Source organism: the organism of the source record quoted next, unplaced genomic scaffold, assembly GCF_019419815.1.
Source record: "Pyrus x bretschneideri cultivar Hongxiangsu unplaced genomic scaffold, Pyrus_bretschneideri_v1 Contig17, whole genome shotgun sequence".
Lineage (NCBI taxonomy): Eukaryota > Viridiplantae > Streptophyta > Magnoliopsida > Rosales > Rosaceae > Pyrus > Pyrus x bretschneideri.
Window position 1 is genome coordinate 3,076,337 of NW_025999468.1, and position 23,712 is coordinate 3,100,048.

The 23,712-nt window shown below is 35.5% G+C and overlaps 2 protein-coding genes across 3 annotated transcripts; one reads left to right on the forward strand and one right to left on the reverse strand.

Moving 5' to 3' along the window:
* Positions 1–1,740: 1,740 nt before the first annotated feature.
* LOC125475933 (phosphoribosylaminoimidazole-succinocarboxamide synthase, chloroplastic-like) lies at positions 1,741–6,411 on the reverse strand. Its single transcript, XM_048581402.1, has 12 exons — positions 6,042–6,411; positions 5,763–5,864; positions 5,432–5,561; positions 4,350–4,442; positions 4,175–4,263; positions 3,927–4,007; positions 3,375–3,464; positions 3,179–3,268; positions 3,026–3,076; positions 2,891–2,937; positions 2,226–2,283; positions 1,741–2,136 (listed from the first exon to the last, which is right to left on the reverse strand). The coding sequence occupies exons 1-12, from the start codon at positions 6,357–6,359 to the stop codon at positions 2,074–2,076; spliced, it is 1,212 nt and encodes a 403-aa protein (XP_048437359.1). The 5' UTR covers positions 6,360–6,411; the 3' UTR covers positions 1,741–2,073.
* An 11,637-nt stretch (positions 6,412–18,048) lies between these two features.
* LOC125475934 (serine/threonine-protein kinase PEPKR2-like) lies at positions 18,049–21,702 on the forward strand. Of its 2 annotated transcripts, none has more exons than XM_048581404.1 (4): positions 18,049–18,327; positions 18,726–19,520; positions 19,989–20,285; positions 21,014–21,702. In XM_048581404.1, the coding sequence occupies exons 2-4, from the start codon at positions 18,764–18,766 to the stop codon at positions 21,373–21,375; spliced, it is 1,416 nt and encodes a 471-aa protein (XP_048437361.1). In that variant the 5' UTR covers positions 18,049–18,327; positions 18,726–18,763; the 3' UTR covers positions 21,376–21,702. The 2 variants fall into 2 exon arrangements, with proteins under 2 accessions (XP_048437361.1, XP_048437362.1); XM_048581405.1 differs by having other exon boundaries at positions 18,744–19,520.
* The last annotated feature ends 2,010 nt before the right edge of the window (positions 21,703–23,712 follow it).

The following is a 23,712-nucleotide window of genomic DNA, read 5'->3' on the forward strand; positions in this document are numbered from 1 at the left end:
GTGCAAAATAAGTAGTGGGAGTAGTACAATGAATGATGAGATGAAATGGATGAATGAAATAAATTATTTTTAAAACATTTCATTGGGAAGGAAAACGTGAGAGTGAAGCTTCAATGACTCTTTTTTCTTTTAGAGAGGGAGAGAGAAATCTGTTTATGTACAGAAAGAAAGAAAAGAAAAGTGGTAATTTTCAACAAAAAATCAACGGTGCAAAAGCAACACCCAAATTACTTTTTAAATATTTCATCGGGAAGGAAGAGAGGGAGTGTGTAAGGAACAACCAAATCCTTTCAAACTGACATCAACAAACTCTAAAAAAATTTAAAAAGAGATAGAAATTTGAGATAAAAAAATATATTGCTGACATCAATACATGACAGTAATTTGTAAGGAAATAGCTTAAAAAATAGTGATAGTGCTAGTGTTCGATTTTAAGAAATAGTCAGTGTTTAGTTTACGAAATAGTTAGCTTTTTGTTTAAGAAATAGTCAGTGCTTAGTTTACGAAATAGTGACAGTACTAGTTTACGAAACAGTGATAATACTAGTGTTTGGTTTGAAAAATAGTCAGTGTTTAGTTTACGAAATAGTGATAGTACTATTACTTGGTTTAATATATATATATATATATATATATAGTCTATTGTGTTCGGTTTAAGAAATAGTCAGTGTTTAGTTTACGAAATAGTAATAGTACTAGCGTTCAGTTTAAGAAATAGTCAGTATTCAGTTTACAAAATAGTCAGTGTTTAGTTCAAGAAGTAATGATAGTATTAGTGTTCCGTTTAAGATATAGTTAGTGTTTAGTTTAAGAAATACTGTTCAGTTTAAGAAGTAGTCAATGTTTAGTTTACAAAATAGTGTTTGGTTTAAGAAGTAGTCAATGTTCAGTTTAAGAAGTAGTCAATATTTTGTTTAAGAAATTGTCACAGTATTAATGTTCATAAACTAAATAATGAAATTTTTCTTTATTTTTAATTTTGTAATATTATTACTTACTTTGTTCTAAAACAATTGAAAGAATAATCAAATAAACAAATAATAAAATAAAAATAAAATGTTTATGGAGTGAGGTGAAAGGAAAGAGAAGAGTGGGGAGAGGTGAAAAAATAAAAAATAAAAGTGAAAAAGTTGATGTGGATGGATGAGGCGAAAGGAGAGAAAAAAATGGATGTGAACATACAAAGAGGGAGAGAGAGAACGAAGTTACATGGTTAAGTGGGTAAGAGAGTGTGTGTGTGATGTGACGCGCGATCCTGCGCATTAGTATATGTTTTTTTTTTTTTTTTCTGTTTTGTTGTTATGTAAAACTTTTGTCATTTTCATTAAAATTTGAGTCATTTTTATTAAAGTTTAAGTCTTTTTTATTAAATAAAGTTAGTATATGGTTTTTGGTTAATTAAAAGTTTTGAGAAGCATTTTTCATTAAAATTCCTTATTTCTTTCCCAAACTTGATATGAACACAAGTTTTATAGGCAATAAGTTCCTAATCCATCCATTTATAGGATTCATTTTTTGTTATTGAACAATGTACAGATGCATAACGTCAACTCTGTACGGTCAGAAAAACAAAGGTTAATTTGGTAGTGAAGACTAACGGATGAAATTTTAGAGAATAAAACATAAACTAGACCATAGCGTCCATAAAAAAGGGATCAACTTATATGGAACAGGTTCACCGTCACTTAGCATGCCGATCCAATAATACAATGTCATGTGTTAAAAATCTTACACCCATCATTGTTTTAAAAGTAAATAAAATTTCATATCCTTTCAAATAATAGTTATAAGCACACCATCAGGCATCTGCCGATGTAATGTGGTCTGATTACATTTGCACGCAAGCACACTTTAAGCAAAATGGCAGCTTAAAACGCTTTTGGCTTAATTATACCAAGTACCACCTAACCTGGTGTTGCATACAAGCCACTGTTTAAACACCTAACCTAGAGACAATATCCCAAAAACAGCACAACAAACTGCATTCCAATCATTTCGGATGCTTTCCTCTTTCCGGTGGAAAGGAAGGGTTAACTAAATTCCAGCATAAAATTTGTGCTTCACAGTACAAAGTTATCGAGTCAGAGATGACAGCGCCTGTGCAACATTGCGTGATATCCGATCATGTATTGGCTCCTGAATGAAAAAGCAGAAAATTATGTTACAACAATCTCTACACAATACTCTCAATATGTCAATGACGTATTTTTATCTCTAAGTCTTACCTCCGTGGAGGGCAGCTTGAATTTTGATTTTGTTATTGTCTCGTACAGGAAAATGTATCTGTCATCAAAGAATAATCTCAGTCCAAGTAGTGGTAGATACAAAAATCTTCAAACTTGGTCGCTTCTGTACGGATCTTATCAAACAATAACACGTTAAGGGCAAGGGTAGTTCTATTTAGATACATGGGGAAGCCAGATAGGGGAGAGGAGGGGGAGGGGGAACCCAGGAAAGCGAGGGAGGAGGGAATGAAGGATGAGTTGTCATCAGCGAAATATTCCTAATCACAATATGAACCGGGGGAAATGAAGGATGGAAAGACACATTAACATTGCATCTCCAGATACCCCATTCCCATGTTTTGCTTTAGACAGAATATCCTAACAAACCGCATCATAACCAAGGCGGTAAAGCCAGATGTCTTTCAAATATGATATTCCATCATAAAACGCACTACCAAGTACAAATTTCTAACAAGTCAATTAGCAGTTTATAATCAAGTATTTAGGTTTCGAGCAGCTCAAAATGCGCCTACGGTGACCCGCCCCTGACCTGCTGAGTCGGGTGGCCAGGTTAACACTCCTTGTTTACATCCATGAAGCATGTTGAAGGCATTATAATATAGTATACAATAAATTATGTAAGGCACAGTAAAGAAGTGGCATACCGCCAAGCTAGTTCACAAACGAGTTCCTCAGGAGCATCAGGGAGGACCTAACAGTTTTAAGCATCAGAGTGAGATTTGAAGTTTATACATGCTCAAACGCAAAAAAGAAAATATATTGAACTTCATGTGAACTACCTCATCTTTGTAAGGATTGCAGTGATCTTTGAACCACAACCTCAAGAACTCCTAAGAATTAAAGATATAAATGTCAGATAAAACGTAATTTGTCTATAAGATCATAAGATTAAAAGGGCGAAAAGAACATAACAGTATAAATGCATTGCATACTTTATCAACATTTTCGGGTTCAAGACCATTCTGAAATCGCTCCTCATAAGTATGTGCAATCCAATATCTGCTTGAATCAGGTGTATGCACCTGGAATGGAAAGGAGTGGAAATCAACTCTCATTACATTATTTGAAAAAGTGTATTATTATGAGTCAGAAAGAACTATTAAATTTTTACAGATGAGAATGCTAAACCTCATCAATCAAAAGAATGGAACCATCCTGGCCCTTTCCAAATTCATATTTTGTGTCTACCAATATCAAGCCATGTTCCAAAGCCACACACTGCAACATGAAAGAAATGGTAAAACTGGTAAGTTTGGGTGATGGTTACTATTTAAATAAGAAGTTGATTCGGTCAGTACCCGAACTCAAGTCAATTATGATAATCTCCCCACAAACATATACAGCTGGTTACGTTGGCAAATATATTTATTTGGATTGCTCAACTATGTATGCTCGATAAGCTTATACACACACAAATCCTTGGTCGTGTCCAGGTATACAAAGTTAATGTCCAAGATCAAAGCATTTGACACAGTTTTCAACCGTTCAAAAGAATTTGTTCAGGCTTTTCCAACTTTTCATCATTGTAGCCTTTCTTATATTCCACTTTTATGCTAAAATAGTAATCTCATTCAGAAGCCTATATATTTATCAAGTAGTCCCAATTTCCCAATATGTTTTCAGATAATTACATTTTAAAATGTTCATTGCAATAAGACAATAAGAATAAAGTCAAGTTACCTGTCCATACTCAAACAAGCTCAGTGCTTTCCTGCTTACTTCATCATACTCGGCTTGAGTCATTAGTCCACGTTCAATTATCTGCGAGAAAATTGCATGAAGCAATATTAATACATTCCAACCCACTAGGAAATCCAGCACAACGTAATGACCTAATTCCGTCTACAACACAGACTGATTATCGCTACCCTTTTCTCCTTCCCTATTTTTCCCCTGTTAGGTAGCAAATGACATCAAATTTAGCAAACCTCGTCTGGGGTAACAGGAACATCATGATCTGCAGCCTTAGTTGTTGGTGTGAGTATATTTGCAGGAAGCTTTTGGCTTTTTACCAAGCCTAGAACATGAATAGACCATTAGACAAAAATTGGTTTGACTTTTAAAAATGGTTTACAAAACCAACTTATTAATTAGAAAGCACACCATCTGGGAGTACATTGCCACAGTAATTTCGAACACCATTTTTGTAGACCGTCCATAATGATGTATCAGTGCTTCCCGTCACAAAACCTCTGACTACAAAATGAGCAGCAAAAGTAGCGTAAAGACTTTATACTTAATGAACTTATGAATGCTGCAAGTACCCTCATTCAAATAAACCATTATCTTCGAAGATAAAATTCCATCTTTTACAACAAGAAATACGATGGACAATGAAAATATTAAATACTGTGGACTATGAAATTTTTTTACTCAACAACTACTGACTTTCCGTGATCAGGAAAGAAAAGAGAGCAAGCCAATAAACTCATGAAAAGATGGATTGTAACATTAGGTTTCATAATTTACTCTGCCTTTCTGTCATACGCTTATTATGAAATCTTCATGGTTAAAATTTTATCTACAGTACCAGTTAATCTACTTTCCTTCATGAATATGAGAAGAAGAAAATAAAAAGATTTAAGCTATCATACTTTTCCTCCATGATTATGAGAAGAAAATATAGGATACCTCTCTATATAATTGTTTCCTCTCAAAACTTCCATTTGCATAATATACAGCTACGTTATCCTCTCAAAAGACCAGGTAGATGCATAAATATCTAATTTTTCTTAAACGAAGAAACAGTGTAGGTAACAGCAAAACAAGCTACCAAAACATAAATTCTTTAAGTAAAATGGAGGCTTCCAACGCCAAAATTCAGAAAATAAGAAAAATGTGGGTGAATAATTTCTTTTACAGAAAGTTGAATCCATGAACCAACGCCCCAAGTACAATGCTGGAACATTAAGCAATTGCTCGCTAGGATACAAAATGAATATATCAGAAAGTCCATCTTCCACCAGTTCTTTTTATTGTTTTCGACCATTGCGTTGATTATGAAAAAAAAAAAATTAAGACAAAAGTTATTTCTTTTACTAAACCTCGTAACATCTTCCCTTACTCAAAATTGAAAGATTATGAATTACAATGAAAACTCTAAGAAACATGAATCACATTGACAGTGAAATAACTCACTAGCCAGTTAAAGAAAAATGCTAAACACAATTAATGGAATCTCTTACCCACAAACTCAACGGGAAAAACAGAGCATTTCTTTGCAATTGTTACATTTTCATCCGGAGCCGAAACAACTGCATTTGAAGTTATATGTCGAGTTTTGTCAAACCACCATAAACTTGTCTCATTAAGGACCTAAATATCATAGAAACAATGATCATGATTTCAGATACTACTACTAATTATCCATCAACCATGTAATGAATACTGTATTTTTTCGATATCGTGATTTGTGACCGTTCTTTTTCTATTTTTAGTAAGAAATTCAACTAAACACAATACAGAAAACTGATATTAAGAAATTTACTTCCTTTGGGGTAAGAACTGAGGACAAACCTGGCCTTTGAAGGGAATAGACGCAAGAATTCTGTCAAATGCACTCTGCCTATCCGTCGTAACCATAACTAGATAATCCCCACTGTCGTAAACATCTCTAACCTGCAAAACACAGAAAATTGCAAGTCCTTCTCCAGTCAAATTAAAAACCCACAAGTGGTTTCTTGAGAAAAAAGCTCCAACTTGGTTGTCAATCAAAATTTACCAAACGTATTGGGAAAAAAAAATTAATTAAAACCCAAAATAATAACGTGTTCTTTTTTCATTTGGGTTTCATACCTTGCCTCTGGTTTTGGATTTGAGGCCAGGAACTGTCAGGTGGAGGTTGGTTTCGGAAAGGCAGTGCGACGACGAACTCTTGATAACTCCAAGCACCTCTTCTTTGCGATCACTGTTGATCAGAGCTTCCAAGGATGGCGGTTGCTGGTGGTGCTGCTGGTTTTGGGCCGCCGTGACCGAAATGGAGAATTTTGGGAAGTTTATGGATTTGGGTTTTGGGATTGTGAAGGTAGAGAATGAAGAGAACGAGGGATTAGGATTTGAGAGCTTGGGGATTAGGGTTTTGGGAGGGTTTAAGGTTGGTGTATACTGGGCCATTTGCGGCGGTTGAAATTGGAGCCTCACGGTGGCCGCTGATTCAGCTGTTGGCGCCTTTATATACTGTCGTTGGTTTTTTACTTTTTAATTGCGTGAAACATCAGCCGTTCGTATTCAACGGTTAGATTTGCATGTTTTGATCTAACGGATCAGAAAATTTGGAGGAAAAAACCGAATAAATTCCATTGAAAAAGCTTGCCACGTGGTGCAATCTGCATATCCACGAGGCACAATCTGGTGCATCCACATGACGCGATCTGGCACATTCAACTCTTATAATTTCCAAAATCAAATGTCATAATTAATACAACGATAAAAAAAATACCGAAACTAAAAATTACAAAGTCCTATAAATCGTTAACTATTTTCTTCATTCCTCAATCATCTTACAAAGTTCACATTAAACAAAATTTATAAAGTTCACCACTTAAACAATTTTACAAAGTTAACACACTAACAAACTTACAAAGTTCAACACGGTTAAAAAAAAATTGAAACACACTACAGAGCATACTTCAACATAATACGTATCTTTGTCATTTATTGAAAGCATAAGAATGAGCTTCAGTTATTTTGAGCAAGTTTCAACACCCACAATTGCTCAATCAAGTGACGGTGACGTTCTTTGTAGATGTAAGTCGAATGTACAGTCTACAGATGCCCCATAAGCGGCATCCACAAGGCAACCGTGATTTTTTGCTCATAGCATTCTCAACATCCTTCTTTTGAACAAAGTAATTATCACGATTTCAAATAACAAGATGATTTTATTGAACAAATGTCATCGCATTCTAAATCCTCTACGAAAATAATTTGCCGCGTACAAACTATATGGAATAAGGTGATCTTCCAATAGGACCTCACATTGGTTTCCCCTACGTAGTTTGAGGTTAGATGCACAACCGGTGCTTGAACCAACTTCTTCTTTGTTGTGTTGATTGATTGATGCAACCTCTTGCACCACTTGATGAATTGGTGCTTCTCTTCCTATGATGTTAGACACACCTCTTTCTTTGTTGTTCATCTTCTCACTCGTTTCTCGCCTTTCTTGTCCTTGCAATTGCGTCAGGTTATCCATTGTTGAAAGAACTTTCTTTTCTAAAAATATATGAATTGTAATGTGCAGGGAAGATGGAAGAGGCTTGGTGTGAGTAGATGTGGTGGTTTAAAGAGTTTTTTTATGGAGAAATATGAGGAAATCAGAAGATTGGATAAGGGCTCATGAAACTGCATGAATGGCTGCGAATCTTATAAAAATATGTGCATATATTATTAATCAATAATGACACGTGGTGCAATGAGAGTGGTTAAAAATTTCATCGAAAAGCTAAGGCGATAGTTATAATGGACGATAAGGGAATTGGATCCACTCCAGACCTTAGTGTCCGGAACCTAAAGATCAATCCATCTGGGTTGCTGATTGGTGTGTAAAAGAAATCAGAGTTGTTGGTTTGTGTGTGATGAACCAGGAAAATGAGTTTATGGAAACCGTTAGATTCAATTTGTGTGGCCCAGATTAATTGATCCTTAGGCTCCAGACACTAAAGTCCGAAGCAAATCCAATTCTGAGGATAAGGCCAAGAAAACATTAAAAAAAAAAAAGAAATTCAGATTTGTAAATAGTAATCGCCTTACTCTTCTTCTTTTCAAACGAGTAAACTTGCATATAGACAAGCACAATTTAGAGTTAACTAGTAAATTTTACCCGCATGTTGTTGCGGGAGCGAAAATATAACCATATATTATATTTTTGACATATAAATATGCAAAGAGTGAGATAAAATTAAGCAAAAAATGGAGCAAATATTTTTACAAAGCTATCTAAGTTTATATAACTTACGGAAAGACATTATCAAATGCCTTATCATTGATATACAAAAATGGGTAGCCTAGTATTCCCCTTGACAATCATCCTTGTCCTCCATTGGTATGGCTACTTGAACATAAAATATCCAAAAGAGCACATTGTTTATATACACAAAAAGAATGGGGAATTCATGTTAGGATCAACTATTTACATACACAAAATATTAACCAACACTTGTCTGTTTTGGATAACACATGACAACATCCCTTAACAAATGAGCAAAAGTTTTTTCCTTGAAGCAATTTGGATAATTAGAAAAAAAGAAGGAAGTTAAAACTGAAAGAAAATGTTAATACACTTGTAATAAATTTTGGAGATAAAAAGATTTATAGTATGGAATAACCAGTAATAAACCAGAGTTATCTATTTTTTTTTTTTTTGTCCGGAGCAAGGTCTATTTTTGAGCTGGTTAGCCAAGATTTTCTTTTCAACAACTGATCGAAACCTGATCAGGATCTTGTGTATCTGTTTCAAATATTTCTTCGCGTTCACTATGTCAAAGATATTAAAAACATTGAAAACATAAATTTAGATTAGATTGAGATCAATTTGTGATGGAATTAAAAATATTGTATACAAAGTACAACCTTTTTTTTTCAGATGGTATAAAAAGGGCTCTTCTAACTGATTCTCTCTTTCTTTTATGCGATTCCTTAGTTGTGTCAACAGGGGTAGTGGAAGATGAAACTGTTGTAGAAGAGACTGTAATTTCTCTATCAAAGATTGTGGAGTTGCTAGCTAAATAGTCAGGTCCTTAGAAACGTTGTGGATGAGAAAATCATTCGAGTTCAATGAATTTCTCTTGTTTCCAAATCGAAGGTTAAAATTTTTTTTTCTGCCCTATAAGCCTAAGAACTTGGCAACTGTTTTTGATCTGCTGATTTCTGATTGAAAACCAAGTCTTTAGGGGGCATGCCAAAAACTTTTTCACCTGATTTGCCAATAATGAGAGCATTGGTCTCGTTTGTTTCATCTTCAAGGACGAAGAACACTTTGTACCTTCATTTAAAAACATACTGCATAAATTAGAAACCACGAATTGTTTAATGAGTTTAAAGCTTGATTCGTATTAAATTTTTAAATGTTGTACTTTAATGTTAAGATTAATCATATGATAAAATTGAAGTATACTATGATTCTTTATTTCAGTGTCCTCATTATATCTAATTCTTTTTTACTACCTTTTCTTTCACGAAGGTATAATCATTACATTATTTTTTAACATAAAATGTACATCAAATAGACATTTAAAAAAGTTCTCATCTATGAAAGTGCCTGACAATACAATAATCCTTTAAACAATCACCATCTATCAAAGTAATAAACAACAGCGAATTATTTTCCAACATTGTATATATAAGAAAGTTTGGATTTAATATAATCTAAGCTTGGGAATATTCAAAAGACACATAATAATCCGTTAAACAAGCATCATCTATCGAAGTACTAAACAACAGCGAATAATTTTCTAACTTTGTGTTCCTAAAAAAGTTTGGATTTAATGCAATCTAAGCTTGCAAGGATTCAGAAGACACAAAAATTGAAACACATTGTTAGAGTTATTATCATGAAGTGGGAATCTGATTTGGATGCTTCTGGCAAATTAGTTTACCACTCGTTGGATCTTTGTATATTTGTTTTGTGCATGTAGGGCAAACGGTGTACCATCATTCATACCTCGTGTTATATTGCTTGATTGACACTTTGCACAAAAAACGTATCATTCTGCAAAATGTTTAAAAAAATTATATTTGCACAAAACCAATTATTAAATAAATAACTTTTATCAAATGAGTCAAAAACAATTGAAAGGGTTTTGTGGAACACAATAAAATAAAATAAAATAAAAAAGTATTGCATACGCCTTATATAAATAAAGGATCCAAATACCTTAACTCCTCAATTGTCACATTTTTTCCAGTTTGCAAAATCTCTTCCTCATTGGCTTGCTTGGAAGAAGGAAGTAGTGTTCTAATAGAATGAGGCCAGCCTGAAAACCTGTAATAATTTAGATTGAACATAGGTAAAATAGGTAGATAAAAATAATAGTTTTTAAAAAAATAAAATTACCACACGATGATTCTCATTCTATGAGAATGAATGGACTCACACTGATTTGTACGTATTCAATTCTAGAATGTCTAAATCTATTAAAAAAAGTGTTGAACCAGTGCTATTCAAGGTGATGTTGTTTGTGCATTAAACAAAAGTAAAGACAGAAAAATGTAAAAATGATGTATTAACTGACATTTCAAATAGTTTTCCATCTAGCCAAACAAAAATTGTAAATTGTAAATTATAGACTTTAGGATAGCTCTATAGATTTCAGATATTGTGCATCACAGTAAATGATATCTAATTCAAAAAGAACAGGATGAAAATTACGTTTCATGTATCAAAAACAACATGTGTAATATGTTTAGTATGACAATAACATCTTTTTTGTGAAGGTGATGTGGATTTCTCATAAGCTGTATTACTCTTTTATCTCAGAAACTACTTTTGATGATTATGATTAACTAAAATATATTTATTAATGTCTAGAAAAACTACTAATTTATACTTGTAATAATCTTCAAAAATGAAATTAATAGAAAATCAACAAATTAGATACACAAATGATAATTTGTGTTAATACAATATCATAAGATAACATTTTTTTTGTTGTTCATCGGTCTTAACACGAGTCATTAATGCAGTCAATGTTTTAACACATTTCTAGAAACACTTTAACATAAAATAAAATCACCTAACATCGTTTTGCAAGCGTAGAGAAACATAATAAAAGCCAATTTAATAGCTAAATAGATTAGAAAGAAAATAGAAAATGAATAAGTTTTTTTATTAAAGTAAATACCTGCAAACAATTTAACCCTCAAGCTTGTAAAAAAAATAATGATTGGCCGGGGAGGCTGTTCTAATGAGAGAGCAGAAAAGCCATGTATAACATCTGACCAGTGTAATCTGAGCCACTTTATTTCTGTAAAAAATCAAAAGCCCAAAAAAAAAAAAAAAATTTAAACTCATGAAAATCTTAATTTTTATTTAAAATTGTTCAAACTATTTTTAAGTAAAGAATATGACTATTAGACAACTCAGATGGAATTGAGATGCAAAAAAAATTTTAATTTTATTATAGAGATGAAATGACCTGATATTTTGTATGACCAAATCACATTTGTGATCAATTCTCTTATTGATCTGTATTGGTTTTAAAGGCTGGACCGCAACCAGGTGGCCAATGACATCTTTAAATTTGAAAAAAACAAATCGATAAGTTCATAGGAAAACGTTGAATAAAATAAGCATCAATGCATATTATTTTGCTTATTTATGTATATCAATACCTGTTAAGATATCAAGCTTGTTTAATCGAGGATACAATATGTTATAAGCTTGCAAGAAAAATGTTGTGCAATAGGCGGAAAGACACTTGCCAACTTCTTAAAAACTGTCTTGGAAGTAAACATGATGTGGGTGTCATGTAGAACAACTATGTATTGAGCTCTTGTCTTGTTTTAGTACAAAAATTCATGATTTCATATGAAGCAACCGCTTCAATCTTTGGAACTATTATTTCATAGTCCATTTCATCAAAAGACGCTTCAATAGCTTGTTGCTTGACAATTAAAGAGAAAAAAAAAAAAAAAAAAAATTGAAAATGTGACATCCCGTCCCGAAATTATCAAAAACGTATGTGTGAAATGACTATTTTGCCCTTAGTTCGTTTCGTTTACGTTAGTGGTTGTTTTGGTGTGGTGTTGGCATGTGTTGGGCCACACACACACTGTCACTCTCCCAGACCCCTGTCCCTTTCCCTGTCTCTCTCTCCCGAGTCCTTTTTCCTTCCTCTTCCTTCTGAAAACGTACGGACACACACAAACACACTCAAACCTTAGCAGATCGAAGGAACCAAGGACATTTTCGAGCTCGTGAGACTCGTGCGAGTGCAACCATACCATTTTCAGCTCGTAGGTGACTTGGTGAGGTCCCAAGGAACCTCGGAGTGCTTCGTTTGAAGAGTTTTGACGTCGGAATCACTACGTTTGGAGTTGACCGGAGTTGGGAGGTTTGGACAGGTGATACGTATCCCGAGGACGAGCGTGCTCACTCGAGGCAGGGGGGCTACAACCCCTCCACATACCAGTGAGTGGGCTTTTGATTTCCGTATATACCTATATACATATAATTCCCAGAAATTAATATAAATGCTTATTAGTTATATGCCATTCCTTTTATGTTATTGGTTGATATGCATGATTAGTGGCATATATGTTGCTTTACATATTCATTCATATGTTATATATATATATATATATTGGTGCTGTGGAGGCACAGGTAAGTGCCAGGTAAGCGTTATTTAACATTTGCATTAAATAGTGATTAGAGGTGCTTAGAGAGCTCATAACCTGCACCCCCGGTGTTAGTGCTCCCGCCCAGAGTAGGGCACAGTCCTTCAAGTGTTGTTCACCTCCCGCACCACACGCTCAGCTTGGATCCAAGTTAGGTGCGCAGTCCTATCGTACAGACCACTTTAGGTGGTTCCGACTTGTAGGTGACCCGCGATTATTCGCACAGCCTTCACGTGATCGTAGCACTAGAGCGTATATATATGTTACACCCAGGCCTGTCGTACAGACCACTTTAGGTGGTTCCGACTCGTGGGCAGGTTCAGTTATTTAGTTTGAGATTTGAGCTCTATATGCAGCCATACAGGTCACGTTAGGTGACTCCGGCTGCCAGATTATATGCTATTGATGTGATTTATACCTGAGCACTTGTAGTTCTTTGTGAGGCTTTGACATGGCATATCCTTGAGCATGATTGGCATATTTATTATATACGTACATATGTTTATTTTCTGGGAAGTATACAGGTTTTACGGCGAGGGGTTAGAATGTATTTTATTAAATGGTTTTCAAAGAGCTTTGTTTTTGCCCACTCACGCTTTTGTTTTGCGCCCCTCCAGGTTCTAGTTGCTTAGCAAGTTCGGTGGTTTTCCCAGAGGGCGTCCCGGCATTTTTGACAGACACTCACCAATGTAGGGTCACCTTCGGGTGTACTATTATCGAGTCACTTTATTTTGGACTGCTGTAGACTTATTCTCTGAATTTAGCGTCTCACATTCGCTAGCACTTTTTACTTTGACCTTTTGTATGCTAGTTTTTAATTATTCGTACTTTCATATTACTACTTTATTAGCTTTCGCACGGTGCACATGGCTACGTCACTTCCACGTGACGGCCAGCACGCCCTGATCTCGGTCGGGGTGTGTCAGAAAACACTGTGGATAAGTAAATCGCTAAGTTTTATAGTTGAAATAACATGAAAATAGGCATAGATGACAAATATTAAACAGCAACATGGATAGTAAATTAACAGATGTAACTAACAGTTTAAAGGAGATGGATACGTATAAAAAAAACTATGTAGTACACATAGTAAACGCAAAAACGAATGTATCATTTGACAACATAAAATTGGAGAATAAAGTGTCACATCCCGGCTCAGGCAGGACCACTTCCCGGGCCCGCTCCACCACCGTAGCACGATATTGTCCGCTTTGGGCTTACCATTTCCTCACGGTTTTGTTTTTGGGAACTCACGAGCAACTTCCCAGTGGGTCACCCATCATGAGATTGCTCTAGCCCCTTTCTCGCTTAACTTCGGAGTTCCTACGAAACCCGAAGCCAGTGAGCTCCCAAAAGACCTTGTGCTAGGTAAGGATGGGAATATACATTTAAGGATCACTCCCCTGGGCGATGTGGGATGTCACAATCCACCTCTCTTAGGGGCCCGATGTCCTCGTCGGCACACCACGGCCAGGGTTAGGCTCTGATACCAAATTGTCACATACCGGCCCGGGCAGGACCACTTCTCGGCCCCGCTCCACCACCGTAGCACGATATTGTCCGCTTTGGGCTTACCATTCCTTCACGGTTTTGTTTTTGGGAACTCACGAGCAACTTCCCAGTGGGTCACCCATCATGGGATTGCTCTAGCCCCTTTCTCGCTTAACTTCGGAGTTCCTACGGAACCCGAAGCCAGTGAGCTCCCAAAAGGCCTCGTGCTAGGTAAGGATGGAAATATGCATTTAAGGATCACTTCCCTGGGCGATGTGGGATGTCACATAAAGTGTTTAGAAATAAATTGTATACAATATTTACTATGGAGAGTATAAAAACTATGTCATGTGCATTAAAACAAATAACTCATTGTTAAGACAGAAGATCAAATGTTTATAAACTAATTTTATCAAAAAATGATCACTAATCTTTTCATCAACCAATATACAATGTAGGCCTGTATATTTATCGCCCATGCCTGGATACTTCGGTCTCCATATTCTACAAACACGCACTTTAATTTTGACAACTTTTTTATATGCCATCAATTGATCAAGTGGTGTTGGACCTTCATCTTCCATTTAATCTATACAAATGAAATACAAAATTTGTAAATTTATAAATGGCGCATAGAAAAAGCTTAAAATACCAACCACGCCATAATATCCATTTTCATGTTCCAATGCAAGTGAATATATTATGAATCCTTCGACAAATCAACAAGTTGATTTAAGAATTAGAAGCTTCGATAAAGCAACCATTTCAGTGTTTCTTCGACACTTTGCATAAGTAGGTTAGTTATATGTGCTAATTAATTTTTGTCTAAAACTTTTTCCTAATTTTAATATATTTGCAGGTTAGTTAGATGTGCTAATTAATTTTTTTTTCCTTCAGAATATGACTCAATTTGTGACCGTGGTCCACTACAGACGGAGAAGGGTTTATAGCCAATACACAAATGGTCAAGTGAAAGCAATGGTAGTGTCAACCAAAGTTACTCATCAAGATCTTATAAATGTCTTCGTATTAGTCCGAGTGAATTTAGAATCTCAACTAATTGTTGTTTTTTCATGGTTAAGAGCAATGGAGAATTTTTTGTCATTAAGGATATATTAATACTTTTACATCAAATTTTGGTTAGAATTATCATAAAACTAAAATGGTGGTTATAATTCTATATGGAGTATAAAATATGGTTACTTTTCCAAATTTCCCATTAAGAACCGGAGAGATAAAGGAAAGACTTGTTAGTTTTTCCTATAACCAAGTAACAACACCATTTAATTAGTAGATGGAATTCATTCATGTCATTAAAACCAAGATAAAATGTATTTTCACACTTTATAAACGAATTGGCAAAGGATACTAAATCTTATTAGCTTTGATCCAAGCAAACTAACAAACAAATTATAATTAAAAATTGATGACTCATAAGCTAAACTAATCCATGATTGCATCTAAGGAAACAATGATCATCAGTTGTCCCTAGTTTTATCTAGACACTTTAATTTACACCACACCAAATTTAACTACCACAGTAATATAGTCAGAGAGCCAACTAAAAAACCTACATGCCATATAACAATAGCAAAGATTGGAAAAAACAAAGATCAACAACACCAACAAATGTAAATATAGACAACCTAGTGAAATCTAAACCATAATTGATTTATCGATTATAGGACAAACTAAACTATGTGTTTATACAAAGAAGCAAAAGACAATTAGCCATCCCCATTAACCTACATTACACTCAATTAAACCACAACAACAATATAGCTACACACTCAATCATAGATTGGATCAAACATAACTGGACGCGAACAAACCAAACACAATTACTTGCCTCTGGTTTTATCTGAAGACTTTGAATTATGCTTTACATGACTTATCCACCACAACAACACAGCCACAAAATAAACATAAAAATGAATCCATGATACAATAATAGGAAATCTACAAATTTTCTAAAAAGGAAAGATCAAAACAAACAACCAAATTCGATAAAAAAAAAAAAAAGGCAAACAAAGAATAATCACCAATTTATCAATTGTAGAATAAATTAAAACCTCACTCACAAACCACAATTTCGACGTTAAAAGCAAGCAAATTGAGGTATGTTTACAACATATTGATTCTTAATCATAATAGTTATCATCGATGTAATTAATCTTTTACACAAAAAAATAAAAAAGAAAAAAAGCAAGTGCTTCCCAATCTAAAGAGTCAATGACAATAAAGCAGTAGATTAGCAAACAGTTAATTATGACTTCTTTTGAGCCCAAAGAAACCTTATCAATGATGGCGAATCAATATGAAAGTAGCTTTAGATTAGTCATGGTGATTTCAAAATGGATACTGAAAAGCCATTCATTGAATGAAGTAACTAATAAATTTGTTAAATTGCAGCAGGAGAAGCCTACTATACACTCTTAGTTTTTTTTACTACAAGAAATTGGAAAGTCCTCCTCAATAAAGTTAGTAGCATCAACATAATTAATTAAAGGATCCCTTAACACCCAAGGTTCTTTCCAAAGCTTGACACCATCACCTTTCCCAATTCTCCATTTCATTCCTTTGCGCAACAAGTCAGTTTCATAAAGAATTCCTTTCCAAGTGTAGAAGTAGTCAGACTTCTCATGTAATTTAGTATCCAAAATAGAGCTCCCTTGCAAGTATTTCGCCTCATAGATTTTTGCTCAAAGACCTGTATTCTTAGCATGAATTCTCAATCCAATTTTATACAACAAAGCTTGATTCATTTCTGCCGTTTTCTTAATCCTACACCTCCAACGCATTTAGGCCTGCAAACAAGGTTCCGTTGATATAAATGGATTTTTTTTTTCTGCTGAGAGTCCCTCTAAAAGAAGTTTCCGTTCAACTTATCCATATGCTCGCAAACACTAATTGGAAGCTTAGTAGTTTGCATAGCATACACCGGTATTGCAGAGGTGACTGCTTGGATTGAGGTGGCTCTTCCAGCGACTGAAAGGATAGTACTCTTCCAAGAAGAAGTCTACTCTGAACTTTATCAATCACACCCTTGTAAGTTGACTTAGAGACTCTACATTTGATCAATGGCATCCCCAAATAATTTCCAAGATTATCAGATAAAAGAGATCCACAAATAGCACTTGTTTTTCTAGCCTCATTTACACAAGTATTAGGAGAACAATACATCATAGATTTCTCAAAGTTAACTGGCTGGCCAGATGCTAAGCAGAATTTGTCAATACATCTCTTCATCACCCTAGCTTGTTTTGGTATTGCATCTGCAAAGAGCATAAGATCATCTGCGAAAAAGGTGAGAAACGTCGGGACCAAATTGAGAATCTTTAACAAGCTTTCTTTGACTAGAATTAACTTAATTAGTAATAATGTGAGATAGCTTTTAGAAAAGAGTAATGTATAGAAAATTTTAAGGTTTGTTTGGATGTGCTTTTAAAATGACTGAAAGTATGTTTCTAAAAAATTTTTTTGGATTCCAAAAGCACTTGAAGTGCTTTATACAAGAAGTACAAGTTATGTACTTTCTTCAGGAAGCATATTGAGTATTTTTTCAGGATTTACTTACATTTTTACCAAAAATTAGTTTTAAAAATATTTTCACTAAAAATATTTTCAATTTTTTTAAAAGCACGTATAAATGAGTTCTTAGTTCTTTGTCCTTAACTTTCTATGGACTTGCACAAGTAACATATACTGTTCAGGGCTACGACTACGCACCCATGGCAAACGACACATCACATCACATCACATCACATCACATGCGTCAAAAGTTCACTGCTAGTCTTTCCCAAAGTGTCGTCAAAGTCACACGGTGGCACCAAAGTTCCACCGCCTGATTTCCCAGCGTCCAACTCCATTTCGGGTTCCGAAATCAGTCGTATAGAAAGAGGACACGTGTTGATAAAAAATGAAAAAAAGAAAGAAAGAAAGAGGATACGTCGGCGGGTGAAAGGGCGCAAAACACTAAAACCCCGACCAAACCTTTCGACGTCAATAATTGTAAAATAAAACACAAATCAATCTTCTCTCTTCTTCTTATTTTGTTACCGTAATAAATAAAACAATTGGGAATTTTCCCTCATCAAATCTTGCAATCGGGGATTTCTAGGGTTTCTGGTTCGATCGAGTTCTCCATTTGCATTCGCGGGGGTTCGCTGCTACTCGTTGACGATCGCCGCTGGCTGTCTCCGATTTGTTGGTTTCGTTCCGATCTTGCTGTACAGCTCTGAAATGTGAGGGATATTGGGTGAGTTAACTCAAAGCTTCGTTCTTTTTCCCGATGGTTAAATTTTTTTCGATTTGTTGGTCATTTGATGAAAATCGTGGGTTCGGATTTTGGTTTATATGCTCGGAGTTTTTTGTTTTTTGTTTTTTTTTTTTTTGGCTTTGTGAATGAGGTTTATTTGTTGGATTTACTGGGTATGATGTAGTCGCGGAGTTTAGTGAGTTTTTTGTCTGATTTTTACTCGAAATTTGTTGCTAAGATAGTGGAATTCTTTAGCTGTTGGATTTCTTTTCTGGGTAGCCAAAAATTTTGTAATTTAGTTGATTGCACTGAATTTTGTATTGAGGAAAAAAAAATGGAATTTTGGTTCTGAAGGAACAAAACCTAAAGTGTGAATTGCCATTTCAATGTACTGATAGTGTGCTTCTGGATTAAAGTGGTTGGTTACTCTGAATTGATGAGGAAGAAGAGGAAAGGCGGTGAGGACCCGTGCCCAGATCTTCCAGAAGATGTGGCATCAAAGGCGTGCAATTCAAGATCATCGGCCCTTAAATCGCACTATTCGCTAGAGGATTTTACAAGGTTGAAGAAGCGGTGCAAAGAAGATGATACGAGCACCGAACCTGTGGTTTCGCATACAAGTAGGCTTGTTGGCATTGCCACTGCTCCGCCATGTGGGACTTCGTCTTTGGTTGCACCCGGAAGAGGTATCAAGAGGAAGATAGGTTGTATAGATGTTGCCACCCAGATGGGTAGGAAGAATAAGATTGAAGAAGATTATGCGTCGGGTGAAACACTTGGGCATGGAAAGTTTGGGTCGGTTTGGTTGTGTCAGTCCCGGGTTAGTGGCTCAGAGTATGCATGTAAGACTTTGAAGAAAGGAGAGGAGACTGTTCATAGGGAAGTGGAGATAATGCAGCATTTGTCTGGTCATCCAGGGGTTGTGACATTGCAGGCTGTGTATGAGGAGTCGAATTGTTTTCATCTTGTGATGGAGCTGTGCTCTGGAGGGCGCCTAATTGATCAAATGATTCAGGAGGTTCAGTATTCGGAGCAACGGGCTGCTAATATATTCAAGGAAGTGATGCTGGTTATCAAGTATTGTCATGATATGGGGGTTGTACACAGAGACATAAAGCCTGAGAACATACTACTCACAAAAGCAGGAAAGTTAAAGCTTGCAGATTTTGGGCTGGCCATGAGAATATCAAACGGTGAATACCTTACCCCTACTTTCAAGGATTTTATCTATGCTGTTACTACATGTTTTTTTTTTTTCCTTTCCTGTTTACTGATTGTAGAGCATCATGATTTTCTATAAAATGTTTTAAGTGCACTGTAGCATCAACAACTATCATGAGCACAGATTGTAAGGGTGTGAGGACAGATTAATCAAGGATCCTGTTCAATAGCAGTATGATCTCCAAGGAAGAGTAGTTACATTTAACATGACTCAATAATGAGATTAAATCAGCATATGTATCCTTCCCGAGGATAAACTAAACTTCAACCTTTATAATAAGTATCTATGCAAGATCCATAACTGTGCTTGAGCTGGCCATATGACTGTATCATGTTAGACAAAGAAGTTCTGTGAGACTTTTAGTGCTCTTATACAGGTTCTTATCTTCTGTTTTGTATATAGATTAGTTAATCAAAATGGTTTCTCGTGCTTTCTGCAGGTCAAAATCTGACTGGTTTGGCTGGCAGTCCAGCTTATGTTGCACCAGAAGTTTTGCTAGGAAAGTATACTGAGAAGGTGGATATCTGGAGTGCTGGTGTTCTCCTACATGCACTCTTGGTTGGTGTTCTTCCATTTCAAGGGGACTCCTTGGAAGCAGTTTTTGAGGCAATAAAAAACGTGAAACTTGATTTCCATTCAGGGATATGGGAGTCAATTTCGAAACCTGCGCGGGATCTTATTGGGAGAATGCTGACAAGGGATGTTTCTGTACGGATAACAGCAGATGAAGTACTAAGTAAGTTTCTGGTCCTGCCTAATAGGAGAACTGTTAACTATGTGCAACCTCTTTTATTAGGTGTATGCAACCCCTTTCACATGTTTGTAAAAAGTATCATCTTCATTCTCGGGGAGTTGCTTATATGTGATCTGTTTTGGTGTTGGAGAGAAAGTACAACTAATTAGCATGTCGATTGATGTTTACTTTTATAACTTGTCAACATCATCTTCTATATGATGCTTGTGCTCAGATATGCATTATTTTTGAAATATCTTATGATGCCTTTCTTTCCCACCTCTATTTTTCACAATCCCACACGTGCTGGTTGATCAGTTACAGTAGTACTTTTGGAGTTTTGAAGGAATGACCCTAGCAGACTGAAATGAAATAGTTTATGGCAATTTTTCATTATAAATATAGTTAGAAATCATTATATTACTTGTTATTACTATATTGATTGTGCCTATTTCTTCTCACTTGCAAAGTATTCATTGTTCATTTTGTTTAAATACTTCAATTCGGCAGCTTTTTTCACATTTTCTCGTGGACTAAAATTCTTATCAGTACGAGTGAAGGGACTAAACCCTGAAGTGTTAAGCCATCCCTGATTACTCAAGATGTCTATACTTTGTCATCACAGACAGTGTGCGCATACAGTTTTGTTTTTTCTGGTGATTTTAAGTTATGGGTTTCTTTTGCAGGTTTTATAGGTGCAACGAAATGACATATATGTGGCTTTTTTACAGGGCATCCATGGATATTGTTTTATACTGAGCGAACACTCAAGGCACTACCCATTAAATCAAGATTGAAGAACCAAGCAGGAGAACCATCTCGCCAGCTTGTCATTCCACCTAGACTTAAGGCGTGTCTAAACCAGTCAGAAGATGGCTCTCTCAGTGAAACTTCAGGTCTCCTTTCGTCTTCTGATAGCTGCAAGTCAGAAGATGATGACGATTCTGGTTTAGTGGACGCACTTGCCACTGCAGTTTCACATGTGAGAATTTCTGAACCTAAACGGAGCAGGGTATACGGTCCAACAGGTCGTCCAATCAAGCAGCAGTGTTCATCTAACATGAAAGCTAACAACCTCTGTAAAGCATTTTGATCCTGCTGACAAGCTGACACCTTCAATATCTTTACCTCCACTGTTTTTAAGCTGGGGAATTGAAACTAACCTCCCTGGTAATTTTCAGTGAGCAAAGATAACCACTTGACATATACCGGCTGGATCGAGATGGTAGTTTGGGTGTCGTTTACATATCGCCTGTGAAAATCTCGCCGCAACTCTTCGTTCTCTTTTCATATTTCTTTCCCTCAATCTAATAATGATTTTAACCCGATGAAGTGAGAGAATCCATGTACAGAATGAATTTGTAAATAGAATGCTGCTTTATATTCTTGGTGTTTGAAAGGGTGTGTTTTTCTTGAGCAATGGCCTTTCCACCCTGTGAATTGTTCACAGATTGTAGTTAAAAGATCTCATTTTCCTTATGTTATTATTAGTATGGAACGGGAATGCCAAGGTGGCGGTACAAGAAACCATTGATTTAATGCCACCAGGAAGATTAAATTGCAAGGCATGTTGTCATTGGTTCGGAAGGCCACGGTGGATCCCGGGGGTGTAGGTAATGATTTTCCCCTTCCATTAATGGTCATTTCCATTTTCTTTGAGATCTGGTGATGAAGTCACCCATTGTCTACCATCTTTCTTGTTTGTATAATCATTGATTTACATCATATTCCTATGGGTTTGTAGCATGTGAGGACATGATTGAGAAAGAATGAACATAAACTAAGGACATGACAATTTGGGTTAGCCAGGGTTAGAGCCCTTGTTCGAAAACTCCCTGCCTAGCGTCTAGGTGGTGGTCACCGCCCTATTAATTTCTAAACGTTTTAAAATTAAGAAAATGTGCCTAGACCTCCTTAGGCATCTATTAGCCTGCTAGGCTCCCGCTTAGCCCACTAGGCACCCGTTTAGGTCGGGACTTGCATTTAGGCAGAAAATTGATAATTTTTATTTTGGATTTTATTTTTGTTCAATAAAATTTAAGAGGAATGTTGAATATTTGGATGAACATTCATTATATGCTTGTTTCCCATATTTTAAATATGTTATATTCCTTTAATCTATAAATCATTTTATTTTCTAATTTATGTATCACACCACAATTATGTGTTTTTGTAAGCATAAATAGACATTTATTTATAAAATATCTAATAAACTTGCTTAAATCCGTCTAGTCTGCCTAGGCTCCCACCTAAGCTCTGTCTAACCGCATAGGTGCTAGACCTCAACTTACCACCAGACTAGCGGCTATAGCCTTTTATAACTTTAGGTAGAGCATTACGTTACATGTCATTCTTATGTACTTAAGTTTGAATTTCTCTCATGTAATTTAGATAGATTAATTAGACTATCGTTTTTGGGCTAGACAAGCGCTTTAGCCCTGATCACATCTTCTCAGCATTATCGTTGTACCAGAAAGAAAAACAAAAAATGTTTGTTGCAACAAAATTATGACCGGTGCCAATCAGTGGATGGAACATCCAAGTTGGAAAGATGTCGGGAACCTATGACAAAGGGTTTTGGAGACCAACTTTGGGAAAGGAGCACCTTACAGTCTACAGATTGATTACAACAATGCTTCAAAAGCAACGTGGACATGGCGGATTTCGTTAATTTCGTTCGGTCTAATTGATGAGAGTTTTTTGTTGTAGAAAAATAGTATAACCTACGTACGTACTCTTTATCAAGCCGGGTGATATATACACAGAACGCGGCATTAAAGCTTATTCTTTAATTCAAGACAAGTTTGTATGTTATTATGCGTATAAGAGCAGGATTATACATACTAACTTACAAGCTTGTCTTGAACCAAGACATGATAAATATACTCATTTTTAGCCGGAAATGTTATAAAACTACAAATTTACATCTTCAGGTGAGTACATTCAATTAAAGAGAGAAATAGAAACGTATAACTGAACCCCAAAGTTTACATTTCCTCCGTTTGAATAAACCTCCCATTTAATTACATTTTTTAGGAAATATAAATAAGATATAAATATAATGCTTCAACCAGAAAAAAAAAAAAGATGTAAATATAATGTAAATATAACTTTTACATCTTAAATTTGCATTTCTTCGTTTAATATGTTATTAAAGAGGAGATAAGTTGTGGGTGAAGTCGTCTTTTTGTTTTCGTCGGGAATATGGACATGTGAACATCAATGCAAAGTGCAAACCTAGTATTTGTCTGGCATTATATGACCATCTTGTGGGGCTTTAATCGACCAAAATTAAGTTTTGTGTAATTGGAGACGACAAAAATAGTTAGTTATGATGATCACACTAGGTTAGAGTAAGACTTGTCAAAGTTTTCAATGAATTTATCGTCACATATGCCCCAGCCATGATTCATCAATCATCAACTTACTT

Coding starts and splice junctions, on each gene's coding strand:
- LOC125475933 (XM_048581402.1), bottom strand. CDS start 6,359: ATGGCCCAGTATACACCAACCTTAAACCCTCCCAAAACCCTAATCCCC. Junction 5,865..6,041: donor AATCCAAAACCAGAGGCAAG/GTATGAAACCCA, acceptor TGTGTTTTGCAG/GTTAGAGATGTTTACGACAG. Junction 2,284..2,890: donor GTTTGTGAACTAGCTTGGCG/GTATGCCACTTC, acceptor CTTTGATGACAG/ATACATTTTCCTGTACGAGA.
- LOC125475934 (XM_048581404.1), top strand. CDS start 18,764: ATGAGGAAGAAGAGGAAAGGCGGTGAGGACCCGTGCCCAGATCTTCCA. Junction 19,521..19,988: donor GGCCATGAGAATATCAAACG/GTGAATACCTTA, acceptor TGCTTTCTGCAG/GTCAAAATCTGACTGGTTTG. Junction 20,286..21,013: donor AACAGCAGATGAAGTACTAA/GTAAGTTTCTGG, acceptor GCTTTTTTACAG/GGCATCCATGGATATTGTTT.